The sequence below is a fragment of the Oncorhynchus keta genome, chromosome 34, assembly GCF_023373465.1.
Source record: "Oncorhynchus keta strain PuntledgeMale-10-30-2019 chromosome 34, Oket_V2, whole genome shotgun sequence".
Taxonomy (NCBI): Eukaryota; Metazoa; Chordata; class Actinopteri; order Salmoniformes; family Salmonidae; genus Oncorhynchus; species Oncorhynchus keta.
Window position 1 is genome coordinate 53,256,361 of NC_068454.1, and position 26,357 is coordinate 53,282,717.

At 43.5% G+C, this 26,357-nt stretch overlaps 2 protein-coding genes across 8 annotated transcripts in view; one reads left to right on the forward strand and one right to left on the reverse strand.

The window, feature by feature from the left end:
- Positions 1 to 6,222, reverse strand: part of LOC118367278 (protein dopey-1-like) — a 38,850-nt gene extending 32,628 nt beyond the window's left edge. For 3 of the 5 annotated variants that reach the window (XM_052494076.1, XM_052494075.1, XM_052494073.1), the window contains exons 1-7: positions 5,800 to 6,015; positions 4,282 to 4,477; positions 3,894 to 4,075; positions 3,315 to 3,485; positions 2,932 to 3,121; positions 2,437 to 2,535; positions 2,039 to 2,138 (exon numbers count right to left, since the gene is read on the reverse strand). In XM_052494076.1, the coding sequence (XP_052350036.1) occupies positions 2,039 to 2,138; positions 2,437 to 2,535; positions 2,932 to 3,121; positions 3,315 to 3,485; positions 3,894 to 4,075; positions 4,282 to 4,419 (880 nt within the window). In that variant the 5' untranslated portion in view covers positions 4,420 to 4,477; positions 5,800 to 6,015. Of the gene's footprint in view, positions 1 to 2,038; positions 2,139 to 2,436; positions 2,536 to 2,931; positions 3,122 to 3,314; positions 3,486 to 3,893; positions 4,076 to 4,281; positions 4,478 to 5,799; positions 6,021 to 6,100 lie in introns of those variants that run through there. The other 2 variants (XR_008090310.1, XM_052494074.1) reach the window with 2 other exon arrangements.
- Positions 6,223 to 6,376: 154 nt separating this feature from the next.
- On the forward strand, positions 6,377 to 24,600 carry ube3d (ubiquitin protein ligase E3D). Of its 3 annotated transcripts, none has more exons than XM_035750580.2 (10): positions 6,377 to 6,548; positions 9,448 to 9,653; positions 10,651 to 10,741; positions 11,157 to 11,391; positions 12,244 to 12,316; positions 12,674 to 12,752; positions 12,996 to 13,104; positions 13,317 to 13,504; positions 14,999 to 15,137; positions 24,303 to 24,600. In XM_035750580.2, the coding sequence occupies exons 1-10, from the start codon at positions 6,472 to 6,474 to the stop codon at positions 24,321 to 24,323; spliced, it is 1,218 nt and encodes a 405-aa protein (XP_035606473.2). In that variant the 5' UTR covers positions 6,377 to 6,471; the 3' UTR covers positions 24,324 to 24,600. The 3 variants fall into 3 exon arrangements, with proteins under 3 accessions (XP_035606473.2, XP_035606474.2, XP_035606475.2); XM_035750582.2 differs by lacking the exon at positions 6,377 to 6,548 and adding an exon at positions 7,194 to 7,761; XM_035750581.2 differs by lacking the exon at positions 24,303 to 24,600 and having other exon boundaries at positions 13,317 to 13,548; positions 14,999 to 15,135.
- Positions 24,601 to 26,357: the final 1,757 nt, after the last annotated feature.

Sequence of the window (26,357 nt, forward strand, 5' to 3'; positions counted from 1 at the left end):
TACCCACCACTGCGACCTGTATGCTCTAGTCGGCTGGCCCTCACCACATATGCGTCGCCAAACCCACTGCCTACAGGTCTTTGCTAGGTAAAGCCCCGCCTTAGCTCAACTCACAGGACACCATAGCAACACCCACCCGTAGCACGTGCTCCAACAGGTATATTGCACTGATCATCCCCAAAGCCAAAACGTACTTTGGCCGCCTTTCCTTACAGTTCTCTGCTGCCAATGACTGGAACGAATTTCCAAAATCACTGAAGCTGGAGTCTTATATATCCCTCTCTAACTTTAAGGATCAGCTGTCAGAGCAGCTTACCGATCACTGTACCTCTACACAGCTAATCTGTAAATAGCACACCCAACTACCTCTTCCCCATATTATTACTTGCACATCTATCACTCCAGTATTAATGCTAAATTGTCATTATTTTCACCTCTAGGGCCTATTTATTGCCTACCTCCCTACTCTTCTATTGCCTACCTCCCACACTGTACATAGATTTTTCTACATTTGTTTTCTATTGTGTTATTGACCTTACGTTTGTTTATGTGTAACTCTGTTGTTTTTGTCGCACTGCTTTGCTTTATCTTGGCCAGGTCGCAGTTGTAAATGAGAACTTGTTCTCAACTGGCCTACCTGGTTAAATTAAAAGGTGAAATAAATACATTAAAAAAATAAAAAATAACATGCAATTCTGATGTGCACTTTGAAGATGTTAGAATAACTGTCCATATTCACTTTTCCTCAGCCAACAAGGCGAGCGAGTGACAAACAGCCAAATCACTAGCCTATGTCAATCTACTATCCCCTCCAAAGTAGAAAAGTTGACCTATTCTATTGGTCATCTTGTCGTTCTGTGCGAGAAAGAAATAACCTATTCCCAAACGAGAGCTGGGACTGTTGTGGGACAATAGAGCCTAAATTCATATAACCAGTAGACCTACATTTAAAAAATAAATAAGTTAAAAAGCAAAGATTCCGATGCAAAAGATCAGAACTTTGAGCTTAAAATGTTGATCAACTATTATTTCTTCACATTATAAGCGCAGCAATGCGCACAAGGCAGCAGGTTAAGCGTGAATGTTTGTTACATTACGCAATTAGTGGGAAAACACAGTGGTCGAAAGCTCAACGCACATTCTAGTGGTTTCATGTGACAGGGAGAGAGGAGATCTGATATGCAGCCTCTTAGCATGGGTTGCTAATATGACTAGGATTGTGCCTTTGGCTACTGGACAACGAAAGAAAGTTGAAAATACCTGCTCTTTCTGTGACAGACTAACCAGGTGAATCCAGGTGAAGGCTGATTCCTTATTGATGTCACTTGTTAAATCCACTTCAATCAGTGTAGATGAAGGGGAGGAGACCGGTTAAAGAAGGATTGTTAAGCCTTGAGACACAGATTGTGTGTGTGCCATTCAGAGGGTGAATGGGCAAGACAAAAGACTGCAGTGCCTTTGAACAGGGTATGATGGTAGGTGCCAGGTGTACCGGTTTGTGTCAAGGACTGCAATGATGCTGGGTTTTTCACACTCAACAGTTTCCTGCGAGTATCAAGAATGGTCCACCAGCCAAACGACATCCAGCCAACTTGACACAACGCATTGCAAATTGGTGTGACACACTGATGAAGCCTGCCTTCCACTGGCTATGCCTTTGCTGTTTGAGATGATGTAGCAGCAGCTATCGCACTGTCTGACAGATTCTCCACTGAAAGGCTGTGTCTATATGCTGTACGAATGTGACAAATAACAAATATATTGAACACGCGCAAATTTAAATCCACTAAATTATGTAAATTAACTTATAGACCGATAAGCATGACCAGTGAAATGTATTTACATAGACTGGTATTTCCATCAATGAATAGGCTAAAAAGCATTATTTCACAATGGGATTTTTTCGTCTTCTTCTTCTCCTGGACAATTGGCCGGCGTCAATTTTATTAATCGGATTATCAAAAAAAAATGTGTCTGCCAACAGCCGGCTATTACCGGCTAACGGAAACCCTTGCATGTGCATGAATGCGTCTTTTACCCAGCAGCCAGGCGTATAGTCTACGGTTGAGTGACATGTCCCTCCTCAGAACCACGTGCAGCGCTGCAGAGAGGATCCGAATCATGTCTGGACGGGTGGCCTGGAACAGCAACACACACAACAAAAATAAGGAAATAATAGGAGATTTCAGATGAGTTCTGACTTAGAAGAAAGGATGCCATCATTTGGGCTGTTTGGGCTCTGAGGCACATTGTGCTTCGATGATTGAATAGAGAGGTGAACAGCCAAACAAGCATCCTCTGAGTCACTGCATGCTCTCTTTCCCTCTAACTAGATGTCAGATAGCCTCATCATCAAGAATGGCCAGTTCCCAAAAGTGCTGTGACTGCGGTCTTGTGTGCTGAGCAGTGCTGACAGTTGAGCATATCTGTCCTTACCTGACTCATGTGAAATGGGAAGCAGAAGAGGATCAGGTCCAGGGTGCTCCTCTGGACCAGAACACTGGAGTCCTGCACTGATATGCTGACTGCCTCCACCTGCAGGGAGCGACACAACACACAGGGTTAAATCAAGCCCCATTTACATCTATCTAATGTACTGCAAATAAATGAGTGAATATGTAGAATTTCAGAACAACCATACTTGGTTGACTCCTGTTGCATTTTCTGCATGTTCTTCAGGAAAAACTAAGGGCCTGAAGTTTTTTCATGTTTTTATTTTTTTATTAGGAAAAACTCTTGGCCCTACTCAATACAAGTAAGTTCACATGACTTAATTTCTCAGTCTGCATCATGAATACACTACTAATGATTTCTAAATGTTCCCCAAACACAGGCACTTCAAGCTCTACTTGGTGCGTGTGTGTGTCTTGGGGGGGTTGGGATAAAGGAAAAAGATAAGGGTCTCTGAAAACAATTCTTCTTTTCGTGTACCATGAGCTCGATGTCACTGCCCATGACGTAGAGCTGGTCCTCCATGGAGAGTTTGCGGTTGAGGTGTAGCAGAACAAAGGTGACCCCGGGCAGACGCACAGCGGGGCTGGTCAGGATGCTGCCCCAGAGGGCGCTGTAGAAGGCCGACTGCTCCACCGCCACAGCCACCTTCTCCAGCAACGTGTTGGTCCTGGAGAGGATTGCATCGAATTGAAATCAATTCATTTGGATTGCATACTTTGACAAGACAATTTAATCCCAGATGATTGAATTGTTACTAAGGTTGATTCTGACTGAATATATTTGTATTTTTTCTCTCGTAATTAGCAATTCACTTCATTCAATGACATCCATTTCTCTTTCTCCAGCCCTCCATCTCTTACCTATCATAGTATTCAGAGCCCTCCTCCAGGCCTGGTAGTACCCCAGTCAGCAGCCCCTGCAGGCCAGGTTTGAGGGTCTTTCCCAGGGGCAGGTAGTAGGTCTCATACAGGCCCAGCAGCACCGGCTTCACAGACATAGCAGCATTGGAGAGTAGAGGGAACAGCCCAGAGCTGAAACAGAAAGCAGGGTAGAGGTTTTAGGCGGTGGGGTAATAGAGTAAAGGGGAAATTATAGGGTTGATAGGTCAACTGAAGAAAAATAACTATTGAACAAAATCCACATGCATTAATTTTATTATCTTACTAGTTCAAAGGAGATGGATTAAGGGTAAGGCCCTACGGTAGACTAGCGTTTTGTTCAGGAGGTGTACTTGTACATCAAGCTGCCTCACGCTATAGAAGCAGGAGAAACAGGCTCCTGCCCTATGGACCCTTCTGGCTTGGACAAGGCTTATTTACTTACTTAACTAGTTCACATTCAGTTTATGACATGTTCACCAGTTACAATAAAGCTACTGTACTTCTCTACTACTACTACTGTCCTAAACAAGTGTTGACATCCTGTAGCCTAGTCAGTACCTGTAGAGGAAGAGGTCTTTGGCCAGCCTCTTGGGCCCTATGATCTTGAAGATGAACTCGTAGGTCTCCAGGGCCTTGCGATGCACCCCGCTGGGCAGAGCTGGGTGGAGGCATTGAGCCAGACGCTTGCCTATCGTCAGCTTCTTGGGCACCACCTGGTACTTAGCATTGCTTTGCAATACCTGAGAAACAGATTCAAACATCAGATGTGGGGTACCAGCTCAATCTACATCTTTCCACAATAGCTGGCGGTAAAAATGTATGCATTTAGTGCATTAGAGACTATGCAGATCCGGTTTTAATTGCAGATGTGGTCATTGTGTATCCATTCCAAAACAAAATGTACATATGTGAAATATCCAAACAGGTAAATGTTTGTGGTAGTTACCTTGTTGAGTTTGCCCAGTGCAGAGATGAGGTCTGCCCATTCGCTGGAGTACTCAAAGTTCTTGAGGGCCTTGTCCACCGCCGCCACATAATTCCTGTACTTGGAGTCACTGAGCAGCTCCACTTCCTCTGCATTCATCCTCCTGGGTGGTTATTCAGCTACTTGCCAACACCAGGCTCACATACACACATCACACCTGGAGTGAATGGGTAAAGGGGGGTTCGTTACTCTGAGTCATAGTGCGTGGATTAATCAGAACTTTACGTATGGAAGCATTAGTCTCAAACTACATGTGTCCTTAATGTGCAGGCCGGCCAATCTGTCAGAATGAGAGTTACAGAGGAGAAGCACATGGGTTGATGATGGTGCACAGATGGAGCTGTTTATTAACCAGTCATGTACAAATGACACATGTTACTTAGGAGCAAAGTCTGACAGATTACAAGAATTTGATACGGTTAATGTTGGCATGTGAAGATAGTGCTAAATCATTGGTGTCTTCTTCCAGACATGTCTTAGTGAAACAGATTCCTTGGGGATGGGAGAGGTAGATAGATGTGCTTCAACAGACAATATAGAAGTCAAGTGAACAAAGAGATGTACATGAGAGAGTTGGGTTCCAACTACAATCAAATCACATTTTATTTGTCACACACTTCGTAGACAACAGGTGTAGACTAACAATGAAATGCTTACTTATGGGTCCATTTCCAACAGAGCAGAGTTAAAGATTAAAAATAATAATAAAGAAATAGTGGCACAGTGAACAGCAAATAAAAATAGTAAAAATAACATGCCTATATATAGGGAGTGCCAGTACAATGTCATCCTTTCACCAAAAATTGATTTTTTTTCATGGCATTTCTATCAGGGAAGTGACAGACCTGAGTGGTACAGTACATGCATCACATGTCAGCCCTGCCCAGTGCCTCACAATGAAATGTGTTATTGGTGGGGTGGGCGACACAGGAAACTATGGTGGGGTGGGCGACACAGGAAACTAAATGACAGCCCTGGTCTTTGTAGTTGCAGCTATATGGATCTCTAGCTAGTTGTCACGAGTTGAAATATTTGGCAAGACAGCCTAATTTTAGGACGACACACCTACTAGATATACTGACAAGAACAATAGAACGACATGCAAATTATATAAAACGCTAGATCAATCTATCTAGCAAGTCATCTATTTAACAAGATGGATACAAAAAAATATATAATTAATTTCTATAGCCAACAAGGTGAAACACTTAAAAAAGGCATAGGACATAACTCGCAACCAAATATGAATGACATCACCTATCGTAATAAGTCCTGCGTGGTCAGCAATATCGAAACCTGCCCTCCATGTAAGTTAAATGTGCTAGCAAGGCAGCGATACAACACCCAGGTGGCTACAATAGTACCAAGTAACTTAGACGTAACGTTACAGCCTGACTAACTCCCGATGTTGTATCCCGAAACTAGCGTAGCAACGACTGTCTTATTTAACGGCCGCGACAGCCGACGATAAATGCTTACCGTTAGAAGGATATTTGTAAACCCACACTGTCAGTAAATGTATCCCGCTTGACGAATTAAAAATACAATAAAAATTCAGCCTGCGCCAAATGGCTCAGTGGGAAATGTATCCTTGATAGCTATGTCCGTATTATTGATGATGTTGTTGTTGCTGCTGCCGGGCCCCCGACGTCGACTCGGTTAAACCGTGTCACTTGTCAAGTAAGCATACAACGCTCACGGGTTAAATAATAAGTGTATCCTACATATTTCAAGGTATCGATGTCTTTGCTTGAAAAACAAACCAACATCAAAACCACACCTGCCCTACGTTCAGGTTCACAGAGCCAAACAATCGCGTTCACAGTTGTCCCAGACTGCGTTGCAGATTGCTTGCACGCCTCCTTCATTTGTCCGACTGCAATCCCTCCTGGCGGTAGAAAGGTTCCGGCTCGTGTTGATAGCTAGTGGAATATATGCCGTAGAAGTCTTCGCTGTTTTAAATTTATAGGCTGATGATTTGTATTGCTACATTTGCTTTAATTCGCCATACTGACAATCAGATGTACGAAGCCATTTCGCTTTGGACTCCGTTACCTCTATTAGAGCGAAAAGTCAACTGCACGTGTCTTCGTTGTTAAACCAGGTTAGCCAGCTAGCCATTGTGAGCAATAGAAGATAACGACACACACCATGGGCGAAAATGCCAAAGGAGCTGGAGTGTTTCTCGAACTAAGGAAACGGCTGCAAAGTGGTCTTCTTGTTCTCTGGTAATTATTTGCGAAATAGTTAGCTACCACTAGCTAGGTATCTAGTCTTAGCTAATGTCGGCTGGTTGCGCTCGCAGGACATGATTGAGGACGAGTTCCTGCCGTGAACAAACTGCGCAGAACAGACGCATATAAATGTATTTAACATCTCAAGGACCACACACACGTGTGACTCTTAGCCTACATTTGTACAACATCAACTCCGAGCCCTATATCAGGGACTTCATCAGGACCTGGATGATTGTGGGTGAACCACGAATCGTTTGCGCTGCTGCAATGGTGTAAAACAATTGTACTACTGTTCGTCAACTGAATGCACCACTCCGTTCATAGAGCGGTGGTTACGTATAACACCCGAAGTCATCCAACCGTTATAGTCAGGGGTGTAAGTGTTGCTGGTGCGTAGCGACGCTCCGCTACTTCTCGTGACTGTGATATGTCTCGCAAGATCACTTTGATGATTTAATTAGTATTCTACATGACAAACCGAATATAATGGCATAGATAATGTCCGGTTACTGTTATACCAAAAACACCTATTTTTTTAATGTCAGTTTTAAGATAATCGTGCTGAAGTTGTTGCATTTTTGTTTTGTTCTGTTGGAACCCCATCTGCTAGAAAAATCGATTAAATAGTAGTTAGGCCGGTTAGCCATCCCTAGAAGGTCTAAATGAATATTCCCATGGAACGGATTGGGATTAAATGGTTGGCATGCATGCAGCATGGGTGTTTAATATGTAAAACGCGAAGGATTATCATTCACGAACGAATCGCGATGACGGCCTAATTTATAGTAATTGGTGTTTTAGGATTTAAAAAATAGAGCGTTCTCCTTGAGCCACGTACATACTGTGATTGCCTACGCGGTATAATCGTGTAATTTGGATGATGCATTGTATGTATATTCTAAAATGATTTTTATACAATAGGCTTCATATCGGTGCCAACTTTCATTCAGGAGTGACGTAATACAAAATTGCGCTCCGTTAGGCAACCTAAAATATTGCGCTACACCACTGTTTTTAATAAATGCAAAGCAATTGCCGTATGTGGTCAACTGATAATACCAGCACCGTTTTGATTGAGACAGCATCATTGCCTGTCTTGGGTTACGCATGGGAGCTCATCTTGATAAATCAGTCAATGTCCGATTTTTGTTTTCAGTGAATCTCCGTTTGGATATTTTGTTACAATTAGGCTGGGAAATATTAGGTGAGTGATGATCATCTTTAGTCTAGCAAATGAAAGCAACTCAGATATTCTCTACACACACACATGCATTAGGCCTACAGCCTACCTGTTGAGCTTCGCTAATGTTTATTAATCTATTGGGCCAACATGTTCTCATGGATGTAATGCTATATTTTGACACCAGGTGGGGTTGTGGAGTAGGAAATTAACATTTTCATCAACATTTTTTTAAATCAAAATAAATGGGCCATTCAAGCTGTGGCAGTGAGTCCGACTTAACATGGAATTGAGTCCATAAAACATTGACATAAGTCATAATGTTTTGTTTTAATAACCGGCCGTGATTGGGAGTCCCATAGGGCGGCACACAGTTGGCCTAGCGTCGTCCGGGTTTGGCCGGTGTAGGTCGTCATTGTAAATAATTTGTTCTTAACTGTCCCTGGCTAGTTAAATAAATAAAAAAGAACAGAATCAACTGCCTTTGCATAGGTAATTAAGACAGTTTATTTGTGAGAAAGTGTTAAAGTTAGCCATTGTTATGTAAATGCAGTCTGAAAAGTTCCAGTGGCCTGGCTTTTCCCTCAAGCAGGTCTAGTCATGGCCTAGTGAGACACGGGTGCTGTCCCGTGTAGCAGGAAATAGAAAAGTCTAAGCCTTTCGGGTTAAACACTTGGGTAAATCCTGAATGAAAATGCACCATAAATAGAATCGTGTCCAGGTGCTGGATCCTTTGGGAGCCTCTACATTTGATACTCGTAAACATTGGTGTGGGATTCTGTAGGTTAGGCCTATAGCCTAGTCTGTGCTTTGCTGCATTGCCTAATTGTTCTATAGTTGGATAAAAAGAGCAGGTTTACTGTTTAGAGACTCCTTGTTTTACCAGTCGCTTGTGTATTGTCTGGTGTGACAGGCTGCTACTGTGGTTCCTGGCTATAGTTCCTTCCAGTTGTTTGCTGTTGCTTCCTCCACTCGGTTGGAAGTGAGAGAATTCAATGCAGCCAACCAAGTTGTGATTTTAAAGCGGCCTTCGCTGGGTAATGTTCCTGGGGGACAGCACTTGTGTCAAGCATGGACAGAGACACATTGCATGGCTAGTGAAAATAATTGCATCGAACCCAGAGATTGAGCAGAGGGCAACGTATCTTCCGTGCATCAGTGCATCAGGGCTGTCACTGCAAGATAAAAAAAATCTGGATTAGCCAAACATTGTACATGCACTTTACCCTACACACCATTCCTTTTTTCTTCCTTTGTCTCACACACACACACACACACACACAATATATCGCTTTATTTCTCTCTCCCTCTATGTCTTCAGTTGGCCTACGGCTGTTTTCCTTTGCCCTTCTTCCATCAGAGCAGTGAGTGCATCCTCTCTCTCTGCAAATGTTCCTCTAACTCATTAGACTTCTACTTTGAGCTAAGACAGCAACAGGCAGGAGGTAGAGGAGGATAAGGACAAGTTGGAAGGTTATGATAACTTCAGAACTGTCACACACACACACACACACTGGTCTACCATTCACTTGTTTGTCATCCACTTGTCAAGGAACGCAGTCCCATTTGTGTCTCAGCCATTGCGCAAGAGGCCTGCATTACGCTGAATCATTAATCCAATTGTATATGTTTTGTTACCAGGTTTACCTGTCCATATCAAAATATGACATGTTGCTGAACATCATGTCTGTCTGTCTGTCCCTCCCTCAGGAGAGATGTGGCGAAGAGCTATGCAGAGGTGAGGGTTACAGGAGGAGATTCGTCTCTCCACATCCGGACTCCTCGGGGCCTGCTAATCGTGGAGCTGCCAGCAGGGGTCAGCCTCGTGGAGGGCTCCTGCAGGGAGGCACCTGAAAGAGGAGATGAGATACACTTCAGAATGCGCCTCAATGTGGACCAGCACACAGATGACACAGGTAATGGTGAGGCTAGCTGTATGGACACACACACACACACACACACACACACACACACACACACACACACAACAAACAGAGACAGAATTACTCCCATGTAAATGTTTGTTTCTCACATATCATAGCCTAATTACCATCTCCACTTCAGGTAAGACAGAACAGTATCAGTAGATAATTTCTTATTTATGGCTGATTATATAATATATTCTCATCTGGCTTGAGTCAGTTACTCCGTGGCTGTGAAGCCTTCCTTCGAACTGAGACAGTGGAGGAGTCCTCCTGTGTATCCCCTGTAGCCTGATCAGCCCACACAGTACTGATCTATAAAGGACTGAGTCATGAGCTCAGTAATTTGCCCGTCATGTCTGGTGCCTAAAACTACACCCACTGATGGATATACAGACACTGTGAATCTTTGACCTGAATCAGCTGTAACCTGATTTTTCGTGGAGTAATACTCTACCATCTTCCCTGAGAAAGAACTGAGTGCATGTTTTGGTGCTACTGTGCAGGGAACGGAAAGCAAAACTAGAGTTTCTTATTGGTTCAGGTAGTCAGTCTGTTTTCTTCCGTTTGGTGTCAAATGAATACACCCCAGGTTTACTTTGTCTCACTCCATCAGGTCTTGCTTATATTAACTGTAGAGTCACTGCACTGACCTGGGAACCGGAGGAGATTCCCCCCATGTCTCTCTCCCAGAGAGAACAGGGCCCGTATCCACAAAGATATCTGATCTACGGGGGAAAATTGGATAAACACTGGGGTGGTGGCGGACTGGCAGAGGGGAAAGCAGCTTGGAAGAAAGGTGGCAATGAGTCTGTTTTTGAGCACTCCTCTGAAAAGCTTTGTGGATATGGGCCCAGACCCCTAATACCCCAGGCCTTCATCTCTCTGTCCGCATTCACTCTGCTTATCGACTTTTACTCCGTCTCGAGGTGAAGCTCTTTTCCGCCGATAAGAGTTGTTTATGTGCTCTGTGGCTACTCTCTCCTAACAGGGGCCCTGGGGAGTGTGATGGAGAGGCTGCAGGTCCGTGAGAGTTATTCCTTCCACTGCCAGTCCTGTGGGACCAGGGTGCTGGAGGAGAGGTGAGACGACCACAGGGAGGAAGTTGGTTTGTTGGTTCATTTACGTCCTCCGTTCAGACACAGGAAGTGGTGCCGCTCACAGTAGTGGAGAATATGGGTTCAGTCAGGGAGATGGATGGCTGTTTGAGCTAAAGGACAATGCTGTGCTCTGTCTCATCTCCTAATGTCATGTTGACATTGGATAGGTGGATACACGCACACCCACACACACCTGCCAAAACGTAGAGAATACATATGTTCGTGACATTGTCACGGAAAATGGGTAAAATTGGAATATTGCCCAGCTTTCCCTGTTAATGCAAATATCTTTTTGATTGATTTGTGCAAATAGGTTTTTGATTGAAGTTATCAATTCATTTCATCAGTACAAATAGTCTCCATTGTATAGCAATGTAATGTCATTGATTTTTCTCAGGGTGTTCAAGCGAGTGCTCCCTCTCCCCAACTGCAACTGGAGCTCCCTGGTGGATGACTGGTGCTGCCATCCGGACCCCTTTGCCAACCTGAAGCTGCTGCCCCGAGCGGAGGACTGTTTACTGGGCGACACTCACTTCCTTGTGCCCCTGGATAGAGGCTGTGAGGAGACTCTCACCCAGGAGCTCAGCCCCATCACCAACAAAATGGCTGAGGGTCAAAATCAGGACACACCGGTGAGAGGAGGCAAGGGAGGAAGGAACGTCCGTGGCAGAAGATCAATGCCGTTTTAGCAGTGATCATCACGTTGATGGTTGTTAGATACATAATTAAAGATTTTGGCATTTCACTTCGCTCTCACTCCCTCCCCAATGTGCTGTATACTTACCGAAAAGTAAAGCTAAAACATTGGTCATTTTCAAAAGTTTCCCTCATGTTTGTCGGGAAGTGTACTGTAGTTACATCAGTAGTGTCTGTGCTTCAGGCTCCTTGTTAGTCTCACACTATCTGTATACCCCCATCCCATTGGGCCTGAGACTGGCAGGATGAGATGGACACACTCTACTTCACAAGCAGCAGCAGCTAGCAGCACTCCCTTTTTAGAGAGGAAACTTGAGGAGGCGGGCAGACAGGCAGCACATCAACACACATCGTGAGCCACTTTAACTCGAGCCTACAGCCAGGCCTGGTGTTTGAAGCCAAGCTTCTTTTTTTCTCTCTGCCTCTTGCTCTTTCTCTCTCTCTCTGCCTCTCTCTCTCTCTCTGCCTCTCTCTCTCACTCTGCCTCTCTCTCTCACTCTCTCTGCCTCTCTCTCTCTCGCTCCATCACTATCTGGAGTGGGATTGATTTCGCTCTCCATCTATTAGTCACTATCTGTGGCTCAGCCTGGGCCTTTTAGTGTGGCTGTGGTTGAGTGGATGGGAAGTGGAAAGAGGGATGAGGAGAAGATTTATGCCTGCCCATTGCTCTCTCCTCTTTTTAGGTTGTTTGATTGTAGTTATCGATTTCCGTTTTGGAGGAACTTAAATTAGAACTGTGTGTTCTTGTCTTTTAGCTTTATTTTGTATTTTTCTGTTCTTTTTTGTAGAAACCCAACCGCAGGCGTACGCTTGTCTCCTGTAAAAGCTGCACAGCCGGCCTGGGAGAGGTTGTGGCACCAGGTACACAACCGTTTTTATAGAATAGATACTGTATATTGTAAAAAAAAAAAAATCAACAGGAATTTATTGATTTGCTGTCATACACACACATACACACACTGGTTGGGAGCAGCACAGCGTCTACCTTAGTGGCACTACCGGAGCAAATTTAGGGCTTAACTTCCTTGCTCAAAGGCACAAAGGCAGTGAATGGCATGGGACCAGCAGCCCTTCATTTGCCAGTTCAATTCCCACTTGTATCATTTACCCTGGGACTTGAACCATAAGAAAGTTGCATTGCATTAGAAAAGATGCCCAGGTCAGGTTCTGTCTGCATGGGGGTTGGCTCAATAGTAACCGTTTCTGTAAACGTTGCAGGGACCTTGAAACTCTACATCACAGAGGTGACGGTGAGACCCAGTGTGGGAGACAGCCAGTTTGATACCTCTCCAGACAGGTAACTATGGTGCTGCTTCTCAGACTGGTGCATGTTGCTGTAACATCTGTGGATACTCATCCTCATCATTCGGATACTCAGCTCCTCAAAGTGCAAATCGATGTAAATCTATAGTTTTTCACTATGCAGATGCAATATATGCCCTTTTGTTGCTACAATGCCAGTGTGCGATGTAGAATATTATTTTAGACATAGCTAGGTAGAATTCTTATTGAGGGTTAACCATGCCCTACTCTTCCACAGGTCACTGTTCCTGGAACAGACAATTGCTGCCAGACTGGTGGAGCTGTCCTCCTCACAGAGCGTGTTTCGTTTCTCTATCCAGGCATCAGATGGAAAAGCCTTCATATTGGTAAGAGGTGTGTGTGTGTGTGTGTGTGTGTGTGTGTGTGTGTGTGTGTGTGTGTGTGTGTGTGTGTGTGTGTGTGTGTGTGTGTGTGTGTGTGTGTGTGTGTGTGTGTGTGTGTGTGTGTGTGTGTGTGTGTGTGTGTATTGGGTGTGTGTATTGGGTGTGGCTTTAACAGAGCGGGTGTGAAGTGTTAAATAACTTCTTCTGATCCTCAGCTCTGGCTCCTGAACAGCGACTCCCTCATTGCCTCGTTCTCTGCCACTCCGTCATCGACTGTCAGAGGTGATGCTGTCACATCTCCCGGCCACCGCCAGTGTTCTGAGTATCAATCACCCACTGAGGCTGGCAGCGCCGTCAAAGTTCTCTATCTCCCCTGTTCTCTCTCTGCCAGCACACACCAGGAGTAAGACAGCCTACATACCCATCTCCTGCTGCATTTCTGATAGAGTATGATTTATTTTTTTTTGAGTTGGGGGGGTCTTTCAGTGCAGTTTGTACAGGATATTTGACTATAACGGGTATTTGTACTATTGGTATTATTTTTATTATAAAATTGTGTTTTGCAACTGAGAACAGAAATGAGTCACGGATAGATGTGGTGGGTGCTCCATGTTCCTCCGTGCTGAGTTCCCCGCAGGAGGATTCTTCTCTTCTGTTATGATTTCCTTCTTCCTCTCCCGCTTCACCTTTTGTCTTGTTTTGCTTCGTATAACGTGACAGCCCCTCCAGCAGACTGGCAGCAGAGCTGTAATTAACAAACTGTAGATGAAAGGAGAGGACTCCTCTCCGCACAGCACTCCAGTACAGCGTAGCTCAGCACATCACCGCTGTTGACTGTGTGTAGGATGGGAAATTGCCTGCTGTTTTAAGTGTGACACTAGCTCAGGGGTTGGAGAGCCCTGACCTACACTAGCTTAAACCGGATCACTCCTCCAACATTTTGGAAGAAAACAACGTGGCGGTTGGCTGACACAGCTTGTATGAAGGTGGGGAAGTGTTAGAGAAACATCTGTTTCCTCTAGGCCCTACATACTGTTACATCCGTGACATTCATCCCTTGACCATGTTTTAATTCAGTCAGCCGTGTAAGTCACTGAGCACCGTCTGTCTTGGTTGAACGCACTGGAGGTGACGTTGGAGATGCACGCCAGTAACGTGTTGGGTGGGAGAATCAGTGAATCTCTGCTTAATTGAATTGTGACTGTCACCGAGGGCGATGACTTGATTAGTGTGGAGTTGACGGCTGCAGAACTAATCAAATTTACTACCAGCGGTGTTTTCATTAGGACAAACCGTAGCAAAACATTTTGCTACGAATACGAGGGTTTCTCATTGGACAAGTTCAGGTTAGTCCCTCCCTGTTTCAGCCCATTTGTTTCTTTTTGGACAATGGTTCCTAAACACTACACCCTTGGGTGACCGTTGAGGTTTTATAACCAGCGTTCAGATTTTCTTTACTGTAAAAGCAGTAGCATTCACCGTATACTAAGTGAGTGTTACTTTCTATACTAAGGACTTATCAGCATTTTAACTCAGAGTGTCTGTCGCAGAGCCACTGCACAGATGGCCAAATGTAATGAAAAAACCTAGATCGCTTCCACGACCTGTGACAGGGAATCAATCTCTCCCTCAATTTCTCATTCCTCCATCCATTTCAAACTCTCACTGTTCAACATTACCCAGTGATAGATTATAATGATTTGATTAGCATCATAATGCTTCAAACTGGGATTTATGTCCCCTTGCCTAGAAGATGTGAACCTCGGGGAGATATTTGACTTTTTATGTATTATTCTGACTGATGCAGTGTTGTACATTTTCTCTCTTTCTTCGTGTCTTTCTCTCTGTCTCATTATTTTTCTTTCTCTCGCTATCCCTTATCTCTGTGTGTGTCCAGTGTTGTAGACACCTGGGAGAAGGACATCGGTGTCCACCCCCTAGAACTGCCCCTGACCACGTGCCAGGAGCTGTTGTCGGTGCTGACAGCCAGTACTTCCTGTCTCCCTCCGTCGCTGCATTCCATGAACTCCTACCAGGTGAGAGAGCCTCTGGGTAATGAAGGCAGAGCTTGTCCCCTTGGCAGGATGAACATGACACTGTTTTATTCCATATGGCTGATATCCATTATTTACAGCCTCTACCCTAGTAGCTATCGTTGTGACCATTTAAAGATTTTAAAAAATGTAAGCACATTTTCGAAAAGAAGTTCAGAGGGATTTTGTGACAAACTATTCTTAGAAGATGCTGGAGCACCACCAATACTACTGGGCAGTCTAGCGTTTTAGTGCCCACAACAACAGTCTCCTCTACAGTACAAAAAGGGAGAGTTTTCTTGCACCAAGGCAAGACTAGGAGTTGTAAAACTTGGCTGACTTCACCAGGGACTCTCCAGAGACATTCCAGACAGTTGCACAGTAATTACCACCATTGTCTCATCCCTGCCTCTTTACCTGTCACAGCAGCACTCACCTGCGAGCACGACATCAGGTTTGAGAAGTTGAAGTAGCCTAACATTTTTTTTAAATAATGTAAACAAACATTTGAGATCCTGCATATTCAACGTGGCTGAAAATAAGGCCACTGGCTCCTGTCTCATTATATAGTTATCATGACTCTGGGCCCTTTGATTAAAATGCTTACCAGTTTTCACTTCCCACCACTACTATGTTACCAAACCTCTACGAGACTGCTTATTATATTTCAGCACTCCCTCTCTTTCTCTCCCACGCTCTGCAATCTCATATTTTGTGTTCCTTCCCTCTTTCACAAAACTCTGTTACTTGCCCTCTGGGTCTGTACAGGGGAGGAGGAACTCATTTTGACTCTGGCAGACGCTATCAATTCCACTTAGATGGAGGGGATTGGAGAGAACTTCTTTCCTTACTTTTTCCATTTATCTTCAGTTTGTCGTATTTCAGTCTGATAGGCTTGTAGGGTGTTAAGAGTGAGTCATTCGGTACATTCCAGGTGTTGCAATGTCTTTTTAGTTAAAAAAAATATATATATATTCCAGAGAAACCATCAATTGTCTACAGTTGCGATGCCATACTCCCCCATGTTACCATGTTCCCAAGTCCCGTTCTTCACTCAGCTGGAAAGTCTGGAAATCGAGGATATCAATGTCTTGTCCTGACCGTGAGTGATTATGCTACTGCTGAAAAGGGACTTGTTTTAGGACGGGGGTACTTTAGACTGACTGCATGTCACTAAAATGGGGAAGAGACGAGAGGGACTAAGGGGAGTGATGAAGAGTGTCTGATTTAGCCACTTAAATACCTCCACTAGAGAGATGGATTCACTGCTCTGCTGTAGACCTAGGAGTACCAGAGAGTAATGCGATCACGTAGTCAGATAGAGTTACAGCGGATGAGGGCTGAAAACTCCCAAATTGATAATGTAGCCCTAATAGTGTGTGTGTGGGCATGTGAAATGGTGAGTGGGCCTTCCAGTGCCAGTCTATTGTGTTAGCCCTCTTAACCAGATCTAGCCTCTCATTACTGGAGGAGGAGGAATGGTGTGTTGTCTGGGATGTTGTGTTCCACCTCCGAGCTGTGCTGCAGTGTAATGGGGTGTAAAGTACTTCCAGTGCAGCGTGCCACCCCTGCCACAGACCCTCCCCGCTTGCCAGCTCATTAATCTCCCACACAGAGAGGCACACTGGAAGATAAAAACTGGACAGAAAAAGGCAAGGGGCAACATGCTGGAAAAATGAGATCTATATCAAGTCTCACCCTGACGATGTCTTGCATACTCCTGTGTCGTATTGTTGAAACGATTTACCTCCCTCAGGTACACGCGCCTGAGGGAGGTAAGGGAATGCATGAAAAATGGGATTTGTCAGAAGAAGAATTCTCTGCTAACCAGCACTGAATGGCTTGTGACACTCAGTCAGTGTGGCTGGTCCCCATAATTTAGATTACTCGGTCAGTTGCTGTGGCACTCCTCAATCAGTAGTTTAGACCACACTTTCAGAAATGCCTTATTCCCTACAGAACACAGTTTCAGTGTAGGCAAACTGCTTTCACTTCATCAGCAGCACCATTCACACATGTCATTTGTGCCCCCCATTTATATTTCTCGTCAAGTGGAGTAAATAATATTCCCTCTGTCACCTCGCCAAGATGTTGAGTGTTGTGGTAACAGAACGCCTGTACGAGAGCACCGAAGCTGAGCATTTAGCTTCTGAGGCTGCTCTTTTCTAGTCGTATCAGCCTTTTTTAATGCTGACAGATAAACACCCCGCTGTGAATACTACTACCTCTGACAGAAAAAGAGCCATAGTACAGTGATGGAAAGGAAATAAACTGTACTGGCAAATGCAATCTCCTGGTACGGGAAGAAGTGTTTCTCTCATGTATCTAAAAGAAAATAATAATCATATCCCTAGGAGAGTAGACGTTTTTCAACGAGGCGGGCTGAAATTGTATTTTCATTATTAGAATTTGTAGCTGCGGTGAGCTCACGACGAAGCTGTGATGAGAAACCGTTTCACCCCTGGGTAGTACATCAGCACATCACAACTATTCTTGGAATGTATAGCAGGACCTTGTGTCAATAATAATTCATTTAATTGAAAGTGTTTGTCTCACACCCAAGGTGGCATTTTCTTTAAAATAATAAAAACAATCCAAAGAAACAGAACATGGCCACGGACAAGAAACAAAGCTATATACAGGTATCATCAGGTCCGGAGGACATGAGAACGGAATTAGCAGAGGTCCGTGAAAAGCTTTTGTGAACAGCATTGTCTTGAGCTGTGTTTTCAAGGAGGACCGAGACACTGCACTAATAATGTCTGGAAGAGACTGTACCATAATAGTGTGAGCCCTGTCATCTATAGTTTTTTAGTCTGCTTCGGGGCTGCTGAAGGAAGACGGACCTGGAGGGAGCGAAGGGGGCGTGTGAGGCAGGAGGATAGAACAAGGTCAGACAGGTACTTGTGTCCAGAGTTTAGGATAGGTTGGTAGGTGTGAAACATGATTTTGTAGTTGATGCGTGACTATATGTGGAGCCAGTGGAAGTTGAATAGCGCTGGATTGATGTGCTCACGGGGGAGGTGTGGGTGAGGACACGTTCTGGACATATTGTAGCCTGTTTAGGCACCTGGTAGCTAGTAACAAAAGGGGTGTTTTTAAAATGAAATAAAACTGTGGATGAGTTGCTCAGCTGCAGGTTTTGATAGCATAGGTTGTAACCTGGCAATGTCTCAAAGATGGGGAAATTAGACTTTGGCCACACTCTTGATGTGGGCTTCAAACGAGAGCGGACTAAAAATATCACACCCAGGTTGTGAACCTCACTGGAGGGGAGGACCTTGACACCATCAATATTAAGGCTGTAGCTGCTGATTTAGTCAATGATGATGCGACTGCCAATCACTCGCATAAAAAGACATCTTCAGTATCGGTGTCCCTTCCACGGGAAGGTTGAGCTAATGTAGGCTAATGCGATTAGCATGAGGTTGTAAGTGACAAGAAAATTTCCCAGGACATAGACATATCTGATATTGGCAAAAAGCTTAAATTCTTGTTAATCTAACTGCACTGTCCAATTTACAGTAGCTATTACAGTGAAATAATACCATTATATTGTTTGAGAAGAGTACACAATTTTGAACAAAGTTTATTAATAAACAAATTAGGCACATTTGGGCAGTCTTGATACAAAATTTTACAGAAATGCAATGGTTCATTGGATCAGTCTAAGAATTAAGACATATACGCTGATGCCATCTAGTGGCCAATATTTAAATTGAACCTGGGCTGGAATAATACATTATGGCCTTTCTCTTGCATTTCAAAGATTGTTAAAAAAATACGAAAGAACGGTTTTTGGTTTTTCTTTGTATTATCTTTTACCAGATCTATTGTGTTATATTCTACTACATTCCTTTCACATTTCCATAAATGTCAGTGTTTCATTTCTCCTTGCTTCAGGGCCTGAGCTACAGGCAGTTAGATTTGGGTAAGTCATTTTAGGTGAACATTTTAAAAAGGGGCTAATCCTTAAGAGGTTCTGCAGGAAACTAAACGGCATTGTCGTTGTTTGTCGGTTTTTGTGGAGACATACAGCTGAGTGTTATCAGCATAGAAGTGAAAGCCCAGTCCGTGTTTCCTCAAGATGTTTCTCAGTGGCAGCATGTAGATGCAAAACAATAGTGGCCCCAGAACAAAGCCTTGACGGGGACACCTTGTTGGACCACAACTGTCTCACCTACTAGGACCGATGGCTACAAACTGGTAGCGAGCAGTGAGAGAGAGACTGTTCAGGTCCTGACAGGCCCAGGTGTTTCTCCATGCAGTCCAGCAGGATGGTGTGGCTGACCGTGTCGAGTATGAGGATGATGGCAGGCTCAGAGTTAGCATTCATGAGGAGGTCATTGGTGGCCCTTACCGGGCCAGTCTTGGTGCTGTGTCTAGCTCTGAAACCCAACTGGAAGGGCTCAAGTAGGTTGTGAGTGGCCGGGTGGTTTTGGAGTTGGTCAGAAACGGCATATTCGAGGAAGGAGCTTACTCAGGAATGGCAGGTTGGAAATAGGCCTGTATTTCTGGAGGTTGTTAGGGTCATATTCAACCCTTTTAAGTACTGCTGTGACTGCGAACAATTTTGAGCTGAGGAGGGACACATCCAGGGATGAGGGACTTGTTGATCATTTCTGTGAAGAAAGGCTCTAGAGCAGGTAAGCAGGTGTTTACAAGGGAGGTGGGGATAGGGTCAAGTGAGCAAGTGGTGGGCCTCATTGTTCTAGCCAGCTTACATCAGCTGCAGTGACTGTGGTGAAGGTGGAAGACCTTGACTCGGAGCGTAGGACTGGGTAGATCAACTACAGGGGCTGGAGAGGACAGGATGGTGTTTTGAGGTTTTACGTTTTGCTTTGGAAGAAGCACAGGTATTTGTTGCACTGTTCTAGGGAGGCTGAGGTAACCAAATTGTTGTCAGGTTGGAGGAGCTTACTCACAGTAAAGAACAGCACCCGGGAGTTACCACTGCAAGGTCCTGAGCAGTTGGAAGAGGTAGATTGCCCAAGCTGCATTTATGGTCTGTTTGTGTTCTTGCTGATGTTGCTCAAACATCTGCGCATGTACTGTTAGCCCAGTTTTCTGATACTGTCGTTCTAGACGACGGCCCGTTGCTTTGAGAGAGTGTAGCTCCTCAGTGTACCAGGGAGAAGATTTGGAGAAAGACACCAGGTGGGTTTTCAAAGGAGCAACTTCATCCAGTATGGAGGCCAAGGCAGTGTTTATATTGAGCCGCAGATAGTTCCACAAGAAAGTCAGGTGAGTTTAGGAGGCCGATAAATCAGCACAGCAAGTACTGATACATTGCCAGTGATTTTGAAAGCCATGCATTCAAAAGATGAGACAGCTCGTACTGGAGTAGACTTCACAGTGAATGTCTCGACCTCTATCAGTGATGTCATTCATTAGTAAGCCTTTGTTGTTTATGGATACATTTAAAAGCCTCGGTTGAATTACTTTGGAAGTTGCCTGAAGGGGAACCTGCAGAACTGGCCTTTGTCCTTTATCATCCACATCCAGTGTGCATGCATGATCTACTGTTCGCATTGCAAGTGCACACAAAATATTTAAGTCTGTTCATTTAGTCTCCTACCGCCCATTCGATCTCGCCATCTGTAGTTTTTCCAGAGGATCCCATATTGCTCCCTGCACAGGGTTGTTTTAATATGTTCATAAACATCTGAGGAATCATTGGGTGTAGTGAGCGATAGTTGCTGCCATTTCTGTATATTTTGGTTCAGCCTTTGGCGCAGTAGATAAGAAGATATATAAGGATCTGAGCTGGTATTTTAATCCAAATTATTAGCCAGTTGTAGTCAAATATGTTAACTAATTTAATGTTGTTGATTTAAAAAAGAAAAACTAATGTGTTCAATACAAAAAACTAAGTTTGTTATTTTAGAATGCACATAAACACCTAATAATTAAGTTTGCAGGAGTAAACTACCAAGTCTGCCACTAGGCACTATTGCACAGGAAACTAGTCACCTTTCAGTGGAATTTGCTGTTTTGAATCCGAAATAGGTGACCTACGTGATTTGTGTAGATCCGATGAGTTTTTTTGGGGGGTCACTACTGGCTGATCGAGTGATGCGCGTTTGGAACAATACTGGCTTTATATAAAGCTCAGCCAATCTTTCACATAACAGAATGCAGAGCAGCACGCGACTGAAGAAAGAAGAGACCACCAATTTAGTCGTTACAACATCAGTGCGTGCTCTGGAAAGGCAGCTTGTCAGTTACAGCAGCGCATCCCCTGAACGATAACGAGTAACACTGTACCCAAACTGGCAGCTTGCAAATTGATTTTGTCCCCCCACACCAAACGCAATCACAACACACAGGTTAAAATATCAAAACAAACTGAAGCAGTTATATTCATTTGTGGAGAGATCTTAAAGCATTAAACATTTATGGCAATTTAGATAGCTTGCAGTTGATAGCTAATTTGTCCTATTTAGCTAGCTTGCTGCACATTTGTCCTGGAATATAAATGTTCAGTTGTTATTTTACCTGAAATGCACAAGGTCCTCTACACCGACAACTAATCCACACATAAAACGGTCAATCAAATCATTTTTAGTCATCTCTCCTCCTTCCAGGACTTTTCCTCTTTGGACTTTTACATGGCGATTGGCATCTAACGTTCAGAGTTACAACGACGATGACCAAACTCAGTTCATCTTTCAATCACCCACGTGGGTATAACCAATGAGGAGATGGCACGTGGGTATCTGCTTCTATAAACCAATGAGATGGGAGAGGTAGGACTTGCACCGTGTTCAGCGTCACAAATAGAACTGACTTCTATTTTAGCACTTGGCAACGCTGACGCTCGTTGGCGCACTCGAGCAGTGTGGGTGCAATAGTTGAATAACATGCATGTTTAAATTCATTTTGCGACGCACGCAACACGGTCAGCATGTTAGGTGAGAAGCCTGGCCACAGAGACGGGGTTGAGAAGGTGATGAAAAACAACTGGCATTTGGAAAGTTTGAGGTGAGGGAGAAAGTGTGGTGGAAGAAGTATTAGATTTAAGTATATAAGTCCAAAGAAGAGAAAGCCTGGAAGGAGGAGAGATGGCTATAACCGATTTGGGTTGACCGTGTTTATGTTTGGAATAGTTGTCGGAGCAGAGGACCTTGTGCATTTAAGGTAAAATAACAACACAATGTTTATATCACAGGACAAATTAGCTAGCGACAGAAAGCTAGCTTAAATTAGCTAGCAACTGCAAGCTAGCTAGCTAAAGTGCCATAAATGTTTAATGCTTTTCGACTTGTCCCCAAATGAATATATTTGGTTTAGAGTTTGTTTTGATATTTTAACATGCGTCTTGATCGTGTTTGGTGTGAGGGGACAAAATGAATTTCCGCACGATGGTGCATGCGCGCAGCCGGTGTGGGTACGGTGTCAGCCCTTGGCAACACAGACGCTCATTGGCACGCGCGAGCAGTGTGGGTGCAATCACTGAATTACGTGTGTGTTAAAATGTATTTTGCAACGCACACGATGCAAGCGGTGCGGTCAGCATGTAACCAATTCGCGATAGTATTAACGAGTATACGAGTCCTTGCCGTTTCTCAAGTTGTAACGTGTTAGTTGCTTACTGGACCCTGGAAATCTGTGTGAAATGTTAACTAGTTAACGAACTAACCACTATCTGTTAACTAATGTTTTCCCTCTACAGTATGTGGTTAATTTTCGGAAGGAGAGAATTAGGTGAAAATGAGCGTTGCTTGATAAACAAGTGAATTCAGGGATCAAGTGTAGCTGGGCCTGGTTTAACCTGGATGCCGCTATAGAGGTGAAAGGAACACCACACACTTTCCCTCTTTCTCACTTTTGCTGGCACATTGTAGAACAGATGTCCACAGGCAGAAAGTGTACAATGTAATAATATGCAGTGTAGCCCAAAGATAGTTTTTGTTGTTGTGTTGAACATGACAGTAACACGTGTGCGTAAGTGAGGGGGGGATTATAATTGTTTTTACTCAGTGAACGTTATTTTTGCACACATGTAGCCTTGTTCACTTGATCGACGTCTATAGTGGCCACTATAATAGAGCAATTTGTGCCTGTTTGTTTCATTCTATTTCTACTTAAGATGGGGGGGGGGGGGTTTCCCCTCGAAGTGCAATATGTGTGTGTGGTCACAAGCGTTCTATTATAAAGGCTAACTGCAATATTAGTGTGTTGTTTTTTCTCAAGACTTGAGTGTCATTTGCAGTAAAGTCTAGGCAACACATAACATTGGGTTGCTTTCTTTACATTTTTTTAGCTGTGGGTTCGGTTCACATGAACCACTTTATATTTGACACAGAGACTGATCCTGCAGAACATATTCTCTGTTTTAATTAGTTAAAACCTGCATTTCTCCCTGGAGAGGATTTTTTGTTTGTTGCATGTTTCAGTGCAACAAAAAAAAGGGTCACCTTTTTGGGTCCTTACCAGTTTGCATCCCTGATTGCAACCATCTATCAATGACAGCAGCTGGTTCAAAGGTACATACTTGAAAGCGTTAGCGTTAGAGGTTGAGGTTCACTCTCTTAAGTCAATGGGAATTAATAGTAGCTTGTTTCTTGCTTCGTTTTTCCTTGTATTTTTCTTTGGGGGCTTAGCTATTTTGTAGCACGTTCACCTTTGGGCTTAATCTGCCATCAGACTAATTTGTTATCATTTGTGTTAATGAGTGTTGATGCGGTGTGCAGGCTGAGTCATGAGTTTCGGGGGGGAGCCTTCAGTGAAGCCAATGCCCTCATCCATCATCCCAATATAGCGGTCTCGCAGGAGATCCAGTCAGGCAGAGCTGTGACCCTCTTCCAGGCAAACAACCAGGACTAGGAGATGGCTTTAAGTTGTATGTGTGCGTGTATGTACAAGACCTGCACTGATATGTCAGGCATCTGACCATGTAAGAGAGGACAGGATGTGCCACGAGCCGACAAAATATCCACATTTCATCTGAACACATTGTTTACCTAAATGTCACTGTTTTTTCATTTGTTTTAACACAATCCATACAGTATACTCATCATAAGTCAGTTTCATTGTACGTAATGAAGATATACATTTTTTTTTCTGGCTGTATATCTTAATCTACATGTACAGGTGAGAAAAGTAATACTGTATCTCTTAATGTTACACTAGGGATCTAACCCAATCTGTCTGAATTGTTTACAGGTGGCGTACATGAGACTGTAATGTCAGAGGTCAAGAGCCATGGATCCACTCATCTTTCCTAGAGGGAGGATCAGCAGAAGAAACACTGGAACACTAGAGTACAGTTACTTATCTGTCTTAGGCTGTGTTCAAGACGCACGTAATGGAAAACCAAGTTCCATTGCCCAAGTTCAGCTGGTGCATACCTCCGAGTCGAGCGTTCTCCTCCTAAAAGAACGATCATTCCTTTATACGTTTTGAAAAGGTTTCTTCAATTTGGTCCTACTGAACATGACCCTGATAGCTGCTGTAATGCAGACCATGTAAAAAAAGACTTGTACCTAATCATTCCAATGGAATGACTGAGTTATTGATGACCTGCCCAGATTAAATAGTGAATCTGACTAACATGCCCGTGTTGAAGTTCATGTTTTTTAGCGAGGGAGGGGGTCACTTTTATTGTAAATAAGAAAATAATATGTTTCGAAACACTTCGGCATGAATGTGGATGCTACCATGATTGTGGATTATCCTGAATGAATCGTGAATAATGATGAGTGACAAAGTTACAGATGCACAAATATCATACCCCCCCAAAAATGGCTTGGGGGTAGGTATGATATTTGGGTCTAACTTTCTCACTCATCATTATTCACGATTCATTCAGGATTATCCGTCTATTCTTTAAAAAAAAAAATAACAATAAAAGTGACTCAAAAATGACACATTATTTACATTAATTTCTGTTGGGCACAAAATCATTTGAAACACAACCAAAACAAACAGCAAATGCATCCAAAAAATTGTAGTCACAAGCTTGATGTAGTCAATGCATGCTATGGATATGGGACCAAATACTTCACTTTTTACTACTTTAATACACAAAAGTAAATTTGTCCCAATACTTTTGCTCCCCTAAAATGGGGGGACTATGTGCAACAACAAAAAACGGTTCACCCGATATGGATGAAAATACCCTCAAATTAAAGCTGACAGTCTGCACTTTATCCTCAGTCATTGTTTGATTTCAAATCTAAACTATTGAAGTATAGAGCCAAAAGAGGAAATAATGCTTCACTGTCCCAATAATTACGGAGGGCACTGTATGTAACCTCTGTGACAGGCGGTACCTTTTTGGACAGGCTTTTCATTTTACCTCTCAACCACTTTTCCTCACCACACTACCTACTGCTGTGTGAGAGGAAAATCAGCTGACAGTGTCATTATAATAACCGCTATAATTACTTAAAAAATATATTATTTTTTTTCTAGAGAGCTAGTAATTATGTGGTTGGTTATGAGTTTTCTGAATGTCAGCTAGCAAAGCTTTAATTACAAATACTTCCCTAGATTCATGTGCACTAGAAAATCAGCCAGCTTTACAAGTACATGACAACATATGGTCGATGCAGAATGATTATACATTATGCAGAATATTCTTCTAACGCTCCATTAGACTCGAGGAAAGCCAGTGTGATTCTGTTTCAATTTGAGGATTTGAATGTTCTCTTACAGTGGCTCTATAAACAGGGCATAGCCAATAATAGGACACACATATTGTGCATCCCCATGGGCTATAAGGAGGTCATTGTTGGTAGCAACTGTAAACCGAATGGCAATGAAGTGGAACAGGGTCTGCACTACTAAGAATAAGGGAAGAGTTATATTCAGTATCACTTAATGTCTATAGTTAGGAAGCTGAAAGGTCATGATTTGAATAGCAGGAGCTGAGCTTCATGAAAAACGTTACCCAAATGTACTGATTTTTATTTTTTTTCTCCTCTATTTTGAGGCTTTTCAGACCCATCTTGTCTCATGGTTTTGTTAACCAATATAAGGACACAACTATAGTGAATCCCAACACGGTACAGTATAAGGTGGTCCTTGTTGGTAGCTGTACAACAGCAAGGAACTGTAACAGGGTCTTCCCTAGCTGATGCAGAGTCAGACCAGCTTGTATCTGTCTATAGTAAGATAGACGATAACAGTACTGTATAACGGGAACGGGGGGGGGATGAGCTTCTCAACACGGATCCAACAGAAAGAACAAATGTATCAAGCACTAAGCTCTATTCC